Genomic DNA, 14,720 nt, shown 5'->3' on the forward strand with positions numbered 1-14,720 from the left:
TACAAAAGCCCGTGTGGTGGGACAAGCACGAGGACAGCGACATTAAAGATAACATTAAAGAGCTTATCGACAAAGAGAAGAATTAGCCATAGTCCAGTGGAACAATACTAGCCAATTAGCATAATATTATAGTGAATCTCCCTCTGAAGGTATGCTCACGAGCGCCACAGCTGCTGCGAGAGGAGCCAAATTAAAATAATAACAACAAACAACTCGTGCAAATGCCGCTGTGACTGTTAGGGCGAGGAGAATGCGATTCAGTCACAGCCTGGCGTCCCCTGTTGGGACCGGCACAAAGGCTGGAACAGCCAGCCGTTTATGCAAATACAGATCAGCAGTTGGCTGGAACCATTTTGGAAAAAAGAAACAGTGCGAAGGCCCCCAAATTCAGGTTATTTCAGACTGTGGAAGTTGGGAATACAACTGTCACTCTGCTGGTTTAACACAGCAGGCTCACCGTTCGCCGATTAAAATACTTTAAGATAGCCAATATATGTACGTACATCCGTCAAAGATAAGAATGAGATCTCCAGTTGATTCTGTCACATTGTGACTTGATAAAGGACAGTAAATCCACCTTCTATAAAGCCCCTGAGCTGGCTGTTGCAAGATCAGATATTAGCAATTTGCAACTACACAAGGCAAAAAAGCTGCTGCTCAGCAATTCTGCCCTCCAAGTGCACCTCTCATGTTCAGTAGGATTACTGGGATGCAGCTAAATCTCTTTTGGTCCTCTGCACGGCTGCTAACGCTCGAGGTTAACTGCCCGACATCCCGCAATAAGATTTTTCGGGGTGTATTTGCAGGTTTGTCCGTTGGTGGACGTGTTCACCTTGAGCAGTCTGGCGTGAAGCAGCAGCGTGTAGGCAGCCTCTGTGTAGTTGTCACACTCTTTGTGGAGATCGCACAGTTTGTACAGGTACCTGGCAGGAAACAGTAGCGATATGTGTTTATATATATGTTACAAGATGTTTACTCTGCTCAATGGGACACCAATGGAAGCATCTTTTCCCCTGAAATGACAGCAGGACAGAGATCAACCCAGGCTAAATAGTGCTATTATTGTTACGCCTATTGTGTACTTTCTTTGTTCGGGAAACTTCTGTAAAGATGTAGATTAGTTCTTAATGAGCACAAGAGCCAAATTATTTTGTTTACAATGTCAGAATAATGATGGGAGAGAATTAATTTATAACACACAAACATCAAAACATCTCTGGAGGCATTTATCAAAACAGTTATTAACTTCTGAACCTTAATTCCACAGTATGAAACTGCGCAAGAAACAAAAAACAAAGAATCCAGTTAAACTACCATCTCTACCTTAGACCAAAGCTCTAAAAGCTGGATGGGACTTCATCTTACCTGATGTACATCTCCTCTCTGTCTATCTCCTTGTAAAAGTTCTAAAATGAAAGAAACACGAACAAAATCAGGTTGAGTGCTTGATGCTTGAAATCACACGCATTCCTGAACTGGTGATTAGCGTTGAGAAGAGAACACTCTTATTAGGCCACTAAATTCCCCCCCAGCAGAACACTTTAAATGTGTCCACTGAATAAAAACAAACTGCGATATATTAGAATCACAGCGATGTCGCTCGGCTGCTGGCTAAAACCGAAAACCTGACTCGGTCGAATGCCGAACGCAGGCCGGAGCCCCGTAGCGCAACATCAGAGGCCATGTGAGACAAAACTGACATTTGAGTGAAATGTCACATCACAGAGGTGGTGTTTTCTCGTCAGCTGCTCTGTGATAACATCTCCCTGTGCTGTGTTGGGAGCCTGATTGCCAACATTAGCTTCTAACTAGCGGCCTGGGCCTGCGTCTGCGCAGGTAGGGGCCATCTTACGAGCACGTTGACGGTGCAGCTCATGCGGTTCTCCTTGTTCTCGTCGTGCATGATGGTCCTGTAGTCCAGCAGCCGCTCCAGCAGACGCACCACCAGAGTGACGAAGTTCTCGCCCGTCTTGGCCAAGTACATGTGCTTCCTGCAGTGCTCCAGTAAACTAGCGTGTGTTGGGTTTGAGCAGAAAGAGAGAAAATTCTTACATTCACGGTACAAATTGTTCTTTTCCCTTGTTTTACGTTGCGTCACCGCCCGACTGTGCTAAAAACAAGCATCGCACAGACGAGAGGTGACGGGGAGTCATGCGATCGGCGGCACGCTGCGAGTATTTTGGGGAGTGCTATGTCGCAATTAGCATTATCCAACGTGCGACAGCCGAGTGCATAATCCTGCCCATTAATCAGTACTTACATTTTCTGAAATAGAACTTTGTACTGCTCGTCTCCGCGCCCCCCCTCCACCTCGTGATCCAGCTTGGTGATGATCTCGTTCTCGAACTGCAATTAGACAGAGCAGGCGTAAATAATCAGCGCAGCTAATTTTTCCAATTCATTAACTCCATTTCCCCGTCCCCCCACTCGCTTTGCCTCTCTTCATCAAGGAGAGGTTCCGATGAGAAGATCCTGCTTCTGCTGTGATCACCGATGTTCCCAAGGCTCAGCAATTTTTGCGATTTATTACAGAAATCCTTATTTACGTCTACAAATTTCAACATTACTGTGCACTTGTATCAACAACTGGTGCATTTTGGCATTAGAACAGCATGAATTACTCTTTTTCTTTTCTTTTTTAAAGCAAAATATACCTTGAAAGTACTAGTATTGGGGGTCCATCTCAGTCCTGCAGACTTCAGGTCAAATTCAAATGAATCACAATGCACTAAAAGGAACAACTGGCATTCACCACCAATGAGCCTGATTCTGAGTGACACACTGATCTAATTAGTGGTGTCATCGTGACTGCAAAGGCCAGCAGAGACGTTTAAATGCTTCTGAGCTGCTTAAACTGTTGATATAAGTCGAATAAGCATCGCACAGTTGGGGAGCTCACATAAGCATCACCAGGCTTTAGACTGCCGGAGACTTCTCATGACACAACAGCTGGAACCAAATGGATTCCCCCATGCAGAAAGGCTTAATTTTGCTCAGTAACAGGGCAGAACATCAAGTTCCCCCCACCGTGGCTGTTGATAATCGCAACACAACAAATAGTGATTTGCAGAATTACAATGGAGACGGTGTAGCCCGTGTGTGGGGAACTTCGGCTCTAACGGACTCCCCTCTTTGCTGTTGTTGCGCAACATTCATGTCATTACAGTGGACGCACCCGCTGGAAGCTGCACGTGAAGTGCGACTCGCACTGCATCATGTCGAAGAAGATGGGGATGGTGGCCTTGCGCAGCTCTATCTCAGGAACCAGCGTCATCTCCAGCATGGGGCCCACCATCTCTGGGATGAATTTAATCTTGTGAGCACCTGAGGAAGAGACAAAAACACAGTATTGAATTCACTTAAAACTTATATGTGCAGCCATAAGCTCAGCAAAGAAACTCTGCTTTTGTCAATCTTATCCATTAAAATCTTTAATTAAGGAGTTACATCGTGAAGATTACAGTTAGGGAATACAAGGACACAAAATAAAGCTAATTAACATTGGATGGTCTATATTTAGCTGCTCTGCTGTGGTGATTGAGTGCAAAGGTACTTGGCAGCCAGGTAATTCTAGTGGGAAAAGTGGGAAAACATGTGTGACAGACGCCTACTGCCATGGTTAGATGACTAAGATTACGGCTCTTTGGCTTTAGTCACAAAGCTAAAGCTGTTAAAGCAACACACAGATGATTGAATTACCTAGATTGTACCACATATCTCTGATTTCAAAGCCAATTTGCCTTCTCATGTCACGGTACCTGGAAGAAAAGCAAAGGAAAAAGGTGATTTAGATGGCTGCCTGGGAATGATTCGATAGAGTCAAACAAATAGCGTCAAAACTTATAATTGACAGTTTTGTTTTGTTTTAGCGAGCTTAATCCTTACGTTTCATGTGTTTCTGCGTTGTCTACTGGAAGAGAGCTCAATAAAAGCAGTCTAGCATTAAGTTATAGCTGCCAGAATGAGGGTAATGTGGTGCGACTGCATTCTTTGAACATAAATGCACTTGTACTTTGTGAGCTAAGTCCTCTATTCAATTTCTGAAGTCAGGAGCTGCGATAAATCCTCCTCTGTACTTGTTCTTGGGGGTCAGCTGGGAGACTTATGAGATTCTGTGTAAAACAACAAAAAACAAGGAGCGGGGCCACTCTTGTTCCAACTCATTGTAAAATGTGTTCTGATTCGGGGCTTATAAGATGATCAGCTGTGCCCCGTCTGGGTCATAAACTAATCTGCTCAGCAGCTTTGGAGCCTACCGGCTAAGGCCCAGGTCAAAAAAAGGACATGCAGTGAAGTGGAAAGGACGAAGAAAGAGAGACAGTGACTGATGGAGTGAAGAACAGGAGTTGAAAGGCTGGACAGAGATACGGAAAGTGAGACTCCTCCTGTGAACCTGATCGTATGAAACAAAGGCGATGGCTCGGACTGATGTGAGAGCTGATAAGAAGCGATTAAGTTTGAGCCTGAACTATATTTTTTTTATCTTCAGAATACAGATTAAGTGAACCACACAGGCTGATGGAGATGCTTCTGACTGACCTTAACTCTCTCTCTTTTAATACAGCCAACATTAACTGCTGGAAATAACAGCAATTTTAAGAAGCAAAACCCTCAAATTTGTCCCTGAGAAAACCATAATGCTGAAATAATCAGTGAAAAAAAAGGAATAAAAGGGAATAGACTTAAGTGTAGCAAAAAAACCAAAACAAAAAAAAAAACTCAAGGCTTCGCAGTCATGGCAGGGATGATGTTGGAGTCTGAGTTTCGATAAACTAACGCTCTGCAGACAATCGAGACCAAACTGGCAGCATATTGAGCTGCCAAATCTGAAAATATGACACCCAAACATGACCTGGAAAGAGCAAACACGACTATTAGGTCGTTTTTGCCAAGAGATGCACTGAAGGAATAAGAGCTGGCAATAAGATCTAAACAGATGCCTCCATAAATCCCATTAAAGCAGCTTTCAACATAAAGAGAATTAGTTATGTGCCAATCCTCAAGGCAAAGTGTTCAATGTATTCCTGAGTGTGGCACTAAGCTCAGAGCTTAGATGTATACCGGCACAAGTCTGGGGGATCGTGTTGCCCGTATGGACCCACGTATGGCTGGAAAAGGTGGCGTGCAGATGCAGAATACTGCTGTGTCAGAGCCCTCTGGGCAGCCAGACAGATGATTGTTGGCTGCCAGCACGGCAGCGTGTACCTGTCAGGTATGACGTGGAAGGCTCTTTGGGAAGGTTAACTAAGAACGACATGTCTATAAGGGTGGTGCTCAACCGGGCCAAGGGACAGAAAAGAGAGGAGAGAATGGAGGGAAAGGATGCGCAGGCATGAGGGGAAGACAGGAGAATACAGCGCAGGAGATACAAAGAGAATGTCAAACTGATGAGGAGCAGCCGGTGAGCAGACAAGATGGGATTAAAGCCAGAAGAAAGGCGTCAGACGTTTACAAATCTGACAATATGACAGTCATTACTCATGGACCCGTGTGATGACGATGACACTGCTGCTTCCACAGCTGACGTCCTACCTGTACCTGTAACGGAAGGGCTACAGCTCTGCTATTCAGATATGGATGCATTTCTGCATGTGGACCTTTTTCACCCCCGCACTGCCAATCACCGGCCACTGGAGCTTTACCTCCATGTGGATGTTACACTGCACCACGCAGTGAGGATAAAAAAAGAAATAGGCTAAACGGCAGTTCTAAACCATATTGATCACTGTAGCAACAATAAACCCACCCCCACCCCAAGAAATCAAAACCAAAGCTCAGAGGAACAACAGGGAAAAAGTGAGGAAAGCAAAGGTGTCTCCAACCCCTTCGCCTTACTGCAAAGTTACTACCAAAGCAATACTTTAATTTGACTTGATCGCTTTATATCGTTACAGTAACAGTATTAAAGCTTCGGATCCAACCCAAGCTTCCTATTGGTGCTCGACTGTGATGGTGTCTGACCTTTAACACTGTCCTATCTGTGCCACTGTTTAGTTAAATCAACTAGTTCTTTCCTTTTATCGCTGCAACGATGCAGCGCTACATACGCTAAAGGGCCAAGGCTGCCATGTGACGCAGGGAAAAAGCAGAGGCAGCGGCAGTTCTCATCAGAGCAGAGGGAAGGAGAACACAGCTTGGACAGACATTTGAGAGCACGAGAGAGATGAGTGGAGGAAAGCAGGGACAAAATGAGAATGAGGAGGTGGAGGTAGGACGCGTGGGTGAATCTGATAAAACTGCCTAATCTCCCTTTTTATTTTTCTTTGGCTGCTTTTGTGGGAAAGACGCCACTGACGCGGCACGTCAGAGAGCTTCTCCTTCCTGCACTCGTGCCCCAAATAGAAGGTCTCATGTGTGAGAATCAAAACGCTGTTTCATTCTGGCGCAGTCAGAGTGGGGGCGGCTGAGACTTTCTTGCTCATTGTTTTTATTTGATGGTTTATTTCAGAATCTTTCAAGGCTGATAATGAAGCAGTGACCAACGGGTGGTCTCCCTCTCAACCCCGAGTCCGAGTGATGCATGTGTTGATGAAAAAGGAGCCTTACAAAGAAGAGAGGGGACCTTCATGATGGAGAAGCCACATTTGTTTGGCTGGATGACCAGATTTGCAGAAGCAAACCTTTAAAACTCCATCATGAAGAATGTAGCCGGATGTAATGACCTACATCTTAAATCTCAAAGGCTTCCCACCTTTTCTGAGGCCTGTATTTGAGTACAAAAAGTATATTCAGCAGCCCCTGGAGTCACATCAAAGCTGCTCTTTGCTCAACAAAAGTAACTACAGGAGCTTCACACTCGAGGTGACGAGTGCTGGATATCCCTCCGCTGGGGAGGAGGCCGTGTTAGCGTGGGGAAGTCCCACAGATTGCACTCACTTGTGGAAGATCTTGGATTTTTTGTCACTTGAGAAGTTCTCCAGCTGCAAAGACTCCTGGGTGAGGAAGGCGACGGCCAAGTGAAAGTAGTTGTTCCACAGCTAGTCGAGAGGGAAGGAAAGAGGGTGGTGTTAGGAGGAAAACAAGGACATAACTCAGGACTCAACAGAAAAATGGCAATATCATTCAGTGCAGTATGTGGGCTAGCAAGCATTACAGTTTCATTAAATCAAAGGGCTTGAATGAGATGGGTACATTTGTGAATCTGGACGCTGTCCCAGACCAGGGAGAGGGTCTGTGATTTAGGCCAGTGGCCCCCAGAGTGCACTTTCAATCAGAGGACAGCAGCTAAACAGAGTGCTTCTGCAGCTGCTATTTTTCACTCCTGTACAAGTTGTTCACGCCGGCCTGGAAATAATGTCAGTCCCAGAATTTAAGGCGCAGACCTTCCAATTTGCATGCCCATGAGCCAAAACACAATTATTAAAACCGCAAATGTCGAAAAAAAAGCAAAGACAGGGTACAGCTCAATGGATCTAGGTGAAATATTCTCAGCCCATGGAGCTTTGGTCTACAATAAAAGTCAAATGCTTTATTCACTTCATGAAGAAAGTCTTTAAAGAACTGAAAATATGATAATCACGCTGATCCTGGGTCTGCTTTCGAAGCCCACAGCAATTTCGCTTCCCATAACAAAGCATTTTCGTGGCATGTGTTCACAAAGCAGCAGGAAAATGTCAGCTTGTTTAATAAAGTGGCTAAAATATCCTGAAATGTGTGTGAAATTGCCGGCCATTACACTCTAATGGCGGCTCCTTTTACGACGTGTCTGTGGCTTCTTTGTTTGCTGGTCAGACAGACGCAAAGAATAAAGTGCAAAAATGTGAGCGGTGAAACGAGCCCTCTGCTCTTACCTGCAGCTCAAAGTTGGCCTGATCCAGAAACTTCTTGCTCAACACGGCTGCATACTGATTGATGGCTCGGAGGAACACTCTGAAAAGATAAGGCAGTATTTGCATCAAGGCTTAGTATTGATGAAATGGAGCTATTTACATTTCATAATTACTATGTGCACAAGCCTTAAAGTTACTTTCACACGGATCTCAGCAGTCTCCACTGAAACCACTTTTCTTGCTGATGCTGGAACAATGTCAATGTTTAAAACTCACTCAACCTGCAACAATTCAAGTTTTTCTGTTGGCGGGGGTGCCACGCAGGAGGTCGCGACAGTTCAAGGGTCTTGCTAATACTGTTAGCGACATTTTCAGCATAAATGTCACATAAAAAGCCCCATCAGGTTACTGTTTTAAGAAAAAAGGAAATAAACGGAGAAATATTCCGTGGAGAAACAAAAAGATAATAGCCTTAAACACAGCACACAGCAGTCCCAGCATTACTATGCACTTCGGAACATCTACCTACACCTGGAGGACGGCGAAATAAAGCCACAAAAAGAACATAAAACTCCATTTTCCAGTTGTTAATGCTGCTGTGTTCTCTATTTAAACAAATGTCTCTGTGGGCCACTTACATACAGCATGAAAGCAACCAGGGAAATGGGAGCATTAGAAAAGGAGTTGTAAGAGAAGCCCCCCCCAGGAGCTCAGTTCCAGTGACCACCCAGTCTGAAAGTGCCACAACCACTGCATGAACTATAACCAGAAGAGTTCAATTACGCTCTACAAAATTAGATCTTTGGGCCATTCAATTAACCTTTAGACTGATTCAGTCCTGAACATTGCTGAGCTGCACTCAACTCCAGAAAATATTACATTTCATGGATAAAAGGCTGTTTGCTGTGGTCTAAATTTGGGGTGCGCACCCCAACCAACCAGGCTAAATAAATTGTGACCGAGATTTATTAGCTCGATTGAAGAATTAAATCGCGCCATTGGTCGGAAAGCTGAGCTGCAATTTGTTCGAGTCCAGAAACATTCCGTGTTTGCAATTTCGGGAATAATAAATCTTTAACCTTGTGATAAAGTGCTGTGAACATCTTTGTGAGCCTGACCCAGGAACAGGAGGGCACGAGGGATCCCACAAAAAAAAAAGGATGCGATGAGCAGACCCGAACGAGAACAGCGTCTGAAGGGCTAGGCTACTTTCGATGCTGCAAATTTAAATATTAATAGCTTAAATGGCATCAAGCCTTCAGAAGAGATTCGCGAGAGCTGCTCACCAACTCTGCTATTCTGCTGCTTTCCCCGGCAGCCCTCCATATAAGAACACCAGCATCACGTTGTCAAATATTTGCAGTGCAATTACCCAAAGAAATCCAAAAGATCTCCCCAGAATGTTCAACAGCTGCTCTTGTGCTTTCTCAGTTCTAATCCCTGCCTCAAGTGCAAAATGTTTGTCAAGAGGCACAAAAAATAAAAAAATAAAAGACACAACGGGAGCAATAGAGGCCGGTGAAAGGAGGACAGTAGCTCTGCTCGCTAAATGATGTGTGGTGGGGATTCATCAGTGCGCCATCACACCACATGAAGATGTAAGGCTTGTGTAAGTGACAGTGGCAGGTGAGCAGACATGTGCCACTGCTGTAATGGCATTAGCCAAACCCACACTGGAACCAGGTCCCACTGTGGGAACCAGTAGCGGCTCACTCTCCCCGAGGCTCTTGCTCTGTGTTTATATTAGGTCCCCCCTGGTTTCCCCCCTTCACCACCTGTCAAACTGACCTTGACCTAGAAAAGCCATCACTGTTGGGACACACATGCTGTGGGAACTGGGAGATTTAAGCATTAATATCCCACATTTGTCTCCTCGGCTGATGAAATGCCGGCTGGGGCCGATGTGTGATTCCTGTTAACAGTCATCTTTATCATTAGCTGGAAAAGGTTAACTGTCATTTTACGCCTTTGTATAGGCCATTAGAAGTCCATTTCCGTGGATCTCTGTCCTCAGAGGGTGAGACTGCACCCCCATCTCATGCGCTCTCAGACAGCCTATTACCACCATCCTGTCTCCGCGAGCGCACGCTCTGCACACCTCACTCAATTTTCTGCAGCCGTGAACATGTCAATATAGCTGATATGCTTAATACTGGACTACAGCTAAAATGTGCTTTCACCCTCCGCACGTGCGCTGAGAAATGTTACTGCTCGGCGCGAGGGCGGTGCTGATTTACAGCTTTTAATTTTCAATAAATCAAAGAGCTGAAATTTGTCACGTTAAAGACCGGCTTTAAAAAAAAAAAAGCGATTTGATGAGGTAAAAACGGCTTCGTGACGCGTGCTGTTGGACACTGACAGGACAGTGGACGCTGCGGCTCGATTTGGAAGTCCAGAAATGTGCAGTTTGTTGCTCGGCTGCTCAACGGTGGGAGAAGAACACGTTCCAAACTGCTGGCAAATCACATCAACAACATTGGTGCTGGGGGAGGGGCTTTTTTTTTTTTTTTTTGGTTAACGAAGAAGCTAACTGAATCAAAAATGTCCCAGCGGAAATGCCCGGCGCTGTGATCAGAGAAATATCCCTAATTAAAGGGTTGACTGTGGATTCATTCGAGCTTGGTTCAGTCGCAGGGCATTGATGGCCAGCAACACGAACCCATTTGGAGACAGCAGAGCGGTTGATCGCCTCCCATTAATAATTAAAGTAAAAACATTAATGAGGAAGGTTACAATATGGTTTAGCTCCGTCACAGTGAGTGAGCCACTCTAAAAGAGCCTTTTTACCCAGGCTTAAGGGAATTCGGCGCTAATTTATGAAATGTGGAGATAGAAAGTTACAACACCAGCATGGGAAAAGTAAGATAAAGTCACCTCTGCCTGTGTATGAACTCATCCAACATGAAATATTCATAAAGATATTACTGTAGTTTGTAATTAACTGCATATTGATTTCAGGGCAAAAAAACTGCACGGACACACGGACAAGCGAGGGAATGAGGCTGCGTTAAGTGAACATTTACTGTATTTTACACTGTCTGAGGTCCCTCTGCTCTTTTAAGCCTGCATTATTAACACAGCCCAATGCCGAGGGGAACGTGCTCGGCTTGCATCAGCATCTCTGAAGGCCAGACTCTCTGCTGCAGAAGGAAAATAAGGAGCTCAGCCACATGGGGAGCAACAATGACAAACCAGTCCTTTAGCTCTCCGGTAGCAGCAAATGCTAATGACTGCAGAATTTAGGCTACTACTGTAATCAAAGATTTTTTTAAAAAGTGGATTCATTCTTTGTTTTTACACCTTCAGCAGTGACGGGAGGCGTTTCAGGGAAGACCTTAGAAGAGCCTTCTTTCTAAAAACAGCCCGTCTCCGCACTGGAGAAAGACGAGGCATCGGTACCAATCAATCACGCTACTCTTGGACACTGCGAGGGACACGGCACATAAGGTGGAAATCCTTGATTAGTAAATGCTGAAAGAGGACAGCTCCTCCTACACACCCGTCTGACACTGTACACATGCAGCATCCTTCTAATAAAGACGCTCCATCAAGCTGTCAGTGTCAGGTAAATCACCCCATTACTGTTGATGGATGTGCCAGCGGAACATTTACATCGCAGAGCGCACGTGAGAGGATTTGTGCTCTAGAATGTATTTTTTGGACTGCCTCCTGAACGCCGTTAACTCAGCCTTCCTGCAGACTTCGGCTGGCATCACGTGTGTCTAATGAAAAGTTGAACCGGATCATACTTGCTAATTGAGTTCAGAGAGCGGCTCCGATAATGATCGTGACCCATTTGCATACCGTCGCTGAAAAGCAGGCGCGCCGCGTTTGCTTTGGAGTGCTCGGAGATAAGGCAAGGTCAAAAACCTTCATTATCACGCCCAGTGTATTCAATTAGATTACCTTTATTTCAGGCACCTGATCCCACATTAAAACTCCATTAATCTGTCAACATGTTTGCGTTGACAAATCTCCCTGCAGAGAGTTGCCTTCCCTGCAGCGCGTGTGAAACACAGAGAATGCTGCTCAGTATGAGTTGGCCCTTTAGATAAATTAGGCAGCCACGCACCCCAGGGAGCCAGAGGAAGGTTTGGATACTAAAGTACCACTGTGGACTGATGGCATCTGCTCAGTTGTTTATGTTCATCCTCGCCTCCCTGCGCTCGCTGTGTGGCATGAAGAGTTTCGCCCCGGATGATAAAATAAAAAGAAATTGGCTCTGATATCCTAACAACAGGGACCATTCTCAGCTACCTACCAAACTAAGAGTGCTTCAAATCACCAAAACCAATTCTGCGCGACAACACGACGTCCGTGAGATTAAGTGCTCAGTTACATGAGTAATTTCCCGTTCAGTAAACAAAAGTAAAACAGTTTTGGGTGATAATGAGGCTCAAGCTGAGGCAAAACATAGCTTGAGAGGCTAAAGCCTAGTTAGCAAATTATACACTGTTGGCTGCCAAAGCTTGAATGCAATGTGCAGGCGTTGACTGTTAAAATGGGTGAAACAATTAAAATACGAGGCTGAGTGATATTTCTAAAGAAAAGGGAACAGATTAGGCTAAAAAAGGAACTAAAAGGTGTCAACAGGACAGCAATTGTTTTCTGGCTCACCCCACAGTCTTGTAAAAGCCAGGCTGACGTGTGAATAATGTGGGATTGGGCAAAAAAAAAAGGTGCAGTCCCTTAAAGTTGGCAGCACCAGGCAGCGTGATTCTGAAGACGGTTAGCTACTGCTGGCCTGGAAGCACAGAGATGATAACAGTGACAGCTCAGGTTGTTTTTCCGTCCCGGAAAAAAAAAACTAGTTGGAAGTAGTGGATGGATTACTAATGAGGCAGCGCTAATGTGCTTTGGAAGCTCCTTCCTACACCGCTGTCAAACATGGTGGCCAACTTGATGAGGCAGAGTCAGAGTTTCAAAGTGATTTTACATTTTAAAGACCGGACTCCTCAAACATTAAATGGCTTCATCAATGTGTTGACTTGAATTCCAAACCCTGACAGGAGTTATATCAGTCGGGGCTGCCCCAGGGGAGGGTCCAGGATACCCCCCACGCTCATGTTAAGTTTATTCTCAAAACTTTCATCTCATCAAATGTTGATTTTTCATAAAAAAAAACAAAAAAAAAAACCTTTTTCCTATAACACTGACCTTTTCCTTTCAGCCTCGTTCCCTCAGAACTCTTACATGTGGTATTAACTTGTATTTGAAGCCTGTTCGGCCTGTAATAGACATTCGCACCGTTTGATTTTCATGCCATCGGTGCTCTTTTCATCAGCACTGTTGACATCGTTCAACAATAACTTTGTGAAATGTCAATCTATCTGTCAAATCTTCCCCCAAATGTCAGTAACATTCAGAGAGATGAGAGAAAAAGGGCGACAGCTTCTCGCTCAGCACCAAAACAGCAAAGAAATTAATAAGAATGAGTTGATTTGAGTGGTAAAGTGAACATCCATTAGGCATCTTTACAGCAGTTATAAAGGCACCGTAGGACCGTTAAACCGGCGCTTCATTTCAAACGCACGCCTCCAATAAAGAATACGTCGACCCACAATCTCACAGGCACAGAGTGGTTTTTTATGTGAGTGAGTGCTGGGTTGTATGTCAATCCTAATGATTGTGCGAGGGGGCTGCCGGCGATGGTTATGGAGCGTGCGAGCTGCCCTCTTCAGCTCATCGGGGCTTTCATGGTTCCATCTGCGACACGGAGCCCCCCCGGATCCTCCTTTCATCTCTCAATCTACTACCGGTGCTCTTACAAATAATTAGCAGCTCAGCAGGAAACTTTTCCTCGTGATTTGGGGAGAGGAACCGATAATAAAAAGGGTCGTCAGAGGTTAACTTGATGCTAATTCGTTGAGAATCCATGTAAAAGTTCCAGGAAGCCTGCAAGGTTTGAGAGAACTCATCTGTTCTCCGACTTGACGAAGAAAAATAATAATTCCGACTGTGCGTGGCTGCTTTTCAATGATTCCCTCAGTAGTATTGTGCATTCTAAAGTGATCCCTCTGTTGAACTGGGATGAATGGCACATCATATATTTTAGATTTAATTTGGTCAATAAACTAAAGAAAGTAAAATGATTATATTTTCCAAAAATAATGATTTTAGCTGCATTCCTCCATCTGCTGTAACGACACCATTTCCTTCATTCACAAGCCTCAGCTCATTGAATTAGAGTTAATTATGTAACGACCATTCGACTCAATCTGTTTGTTCATTATTATGGCGGCTGCAGCGCCATCAATAGATCTGGATTATGGCTGTAAGGAGGGAAAAAAACATTGCCAGAGAATCGTTAGAACTGACGATGATGATGGCGGCACTAAATACGTAATAATTCAAAACCTAGTTGTGTAAAGGGCACAGAGTTCCTACGATGCTTAACACCTTAACTGGACACACCAGAGAGCAGCCGTGGTCTGATGTGTTCAGAACAGAAGACTGCCCTTCAATCTGAGGGGTTTCTCTCCAGCTGGGTGTTTAAAACATGCTACATGCTACACAAGCTGTATAGAAACCGTCCCCGATCGGTGGGATTTCAATGCGTACGTCACGCACGCGCTTCTGTTCCAGGGCGTGTAGCTACATATTTGATTTGTTTGACTGAAAAAAAGAAGATGCGGCAAAAATCTCTGTCCTTCGGAGATCAGTCTCTGTTGAGATCAGATCAGATCGCGACAGGCAGGTACATCGACGTCATGGTGTAGTTTAGCGGGACGACGCAGGCGACCCCGCAGGTGGAGTGACCCCGCCATCGACCCCGGAGGGCGTGCTATTTCCGTGCAGCGTGAAAGGGGCTTTGTATACAGTATATTGGTTGTCGCTGTTTTTCTCCACACTACGACAAAAGAGACTTAAGTGACAGCTGATTATTCTCTGTCACCAAATCAAAAAACTGTTTGGATTATTTCCGTACCCTTGCCAGCACCCGTCAGGGGA

At 44.9% G+C, this 14,720-nt stretch overlaps 1 protein-coding gene across 3 annotated transcripts in view; it reads right to left on the reverse strand.

The window, feature by feature from the left end:
* dock1 (dedicator of cytokinesis 1) overlaps positions 1-14,720 on the reverse strand; it is a 121,584-nt gene that overhangs the window by 21,246 nt on the left and 85,618 nt on the right. For all 3 annotated transcript variants that reach the window (XM_029833140.1, XM_003961213.3, XM_029833130.1), the window contains exons 30-37: positions 7,791-7,869; positions 6,877-6,977; positions 3,700-3,758; positions 3,176-3,324; positions 2,261-2,346; positions 1,853-2,009; positions 1,366-1,406; positions 833-923 (exon numbers count right to left, since the gene is read on the reverse strand). In XM_029833140.1, the coding sequence (XP_029689000.1) occupies positions 833-923; positions 1,366-1,406; positions 1,853-2,009; positions 2,261-2,346; positions 3,176-3,324; positions 3,700-3,758; positions 6,877-6,977; positions 7,791-7,869 (763 nt within the window). The remainder of the gene's footprint in view (positions 1-832; positions 924-1,365; positions 1,407-1,852; positions 2,010-2,260; positions 2,347-3,175; positions 3,325-3,699; positions 3,759-6,876; positions 6,978-7,790; positions 7,870-14,720) is intronic.

Source organism: Takifugu rubripes, chromosome 1 (genome assembly GCF_901000725.2).
Source record: "Takifugu rubripes chromosome 1, fTakRub1.2, whole genome shotgun sequence".
Taxonomy (NCBI): domain Eukaryota; kingdom Metazoa; phylum Chordata; class Actinopteri; order Tetraodontiformes; family Tetraodontidae; genus Takifugu; species Takifugu rubripes.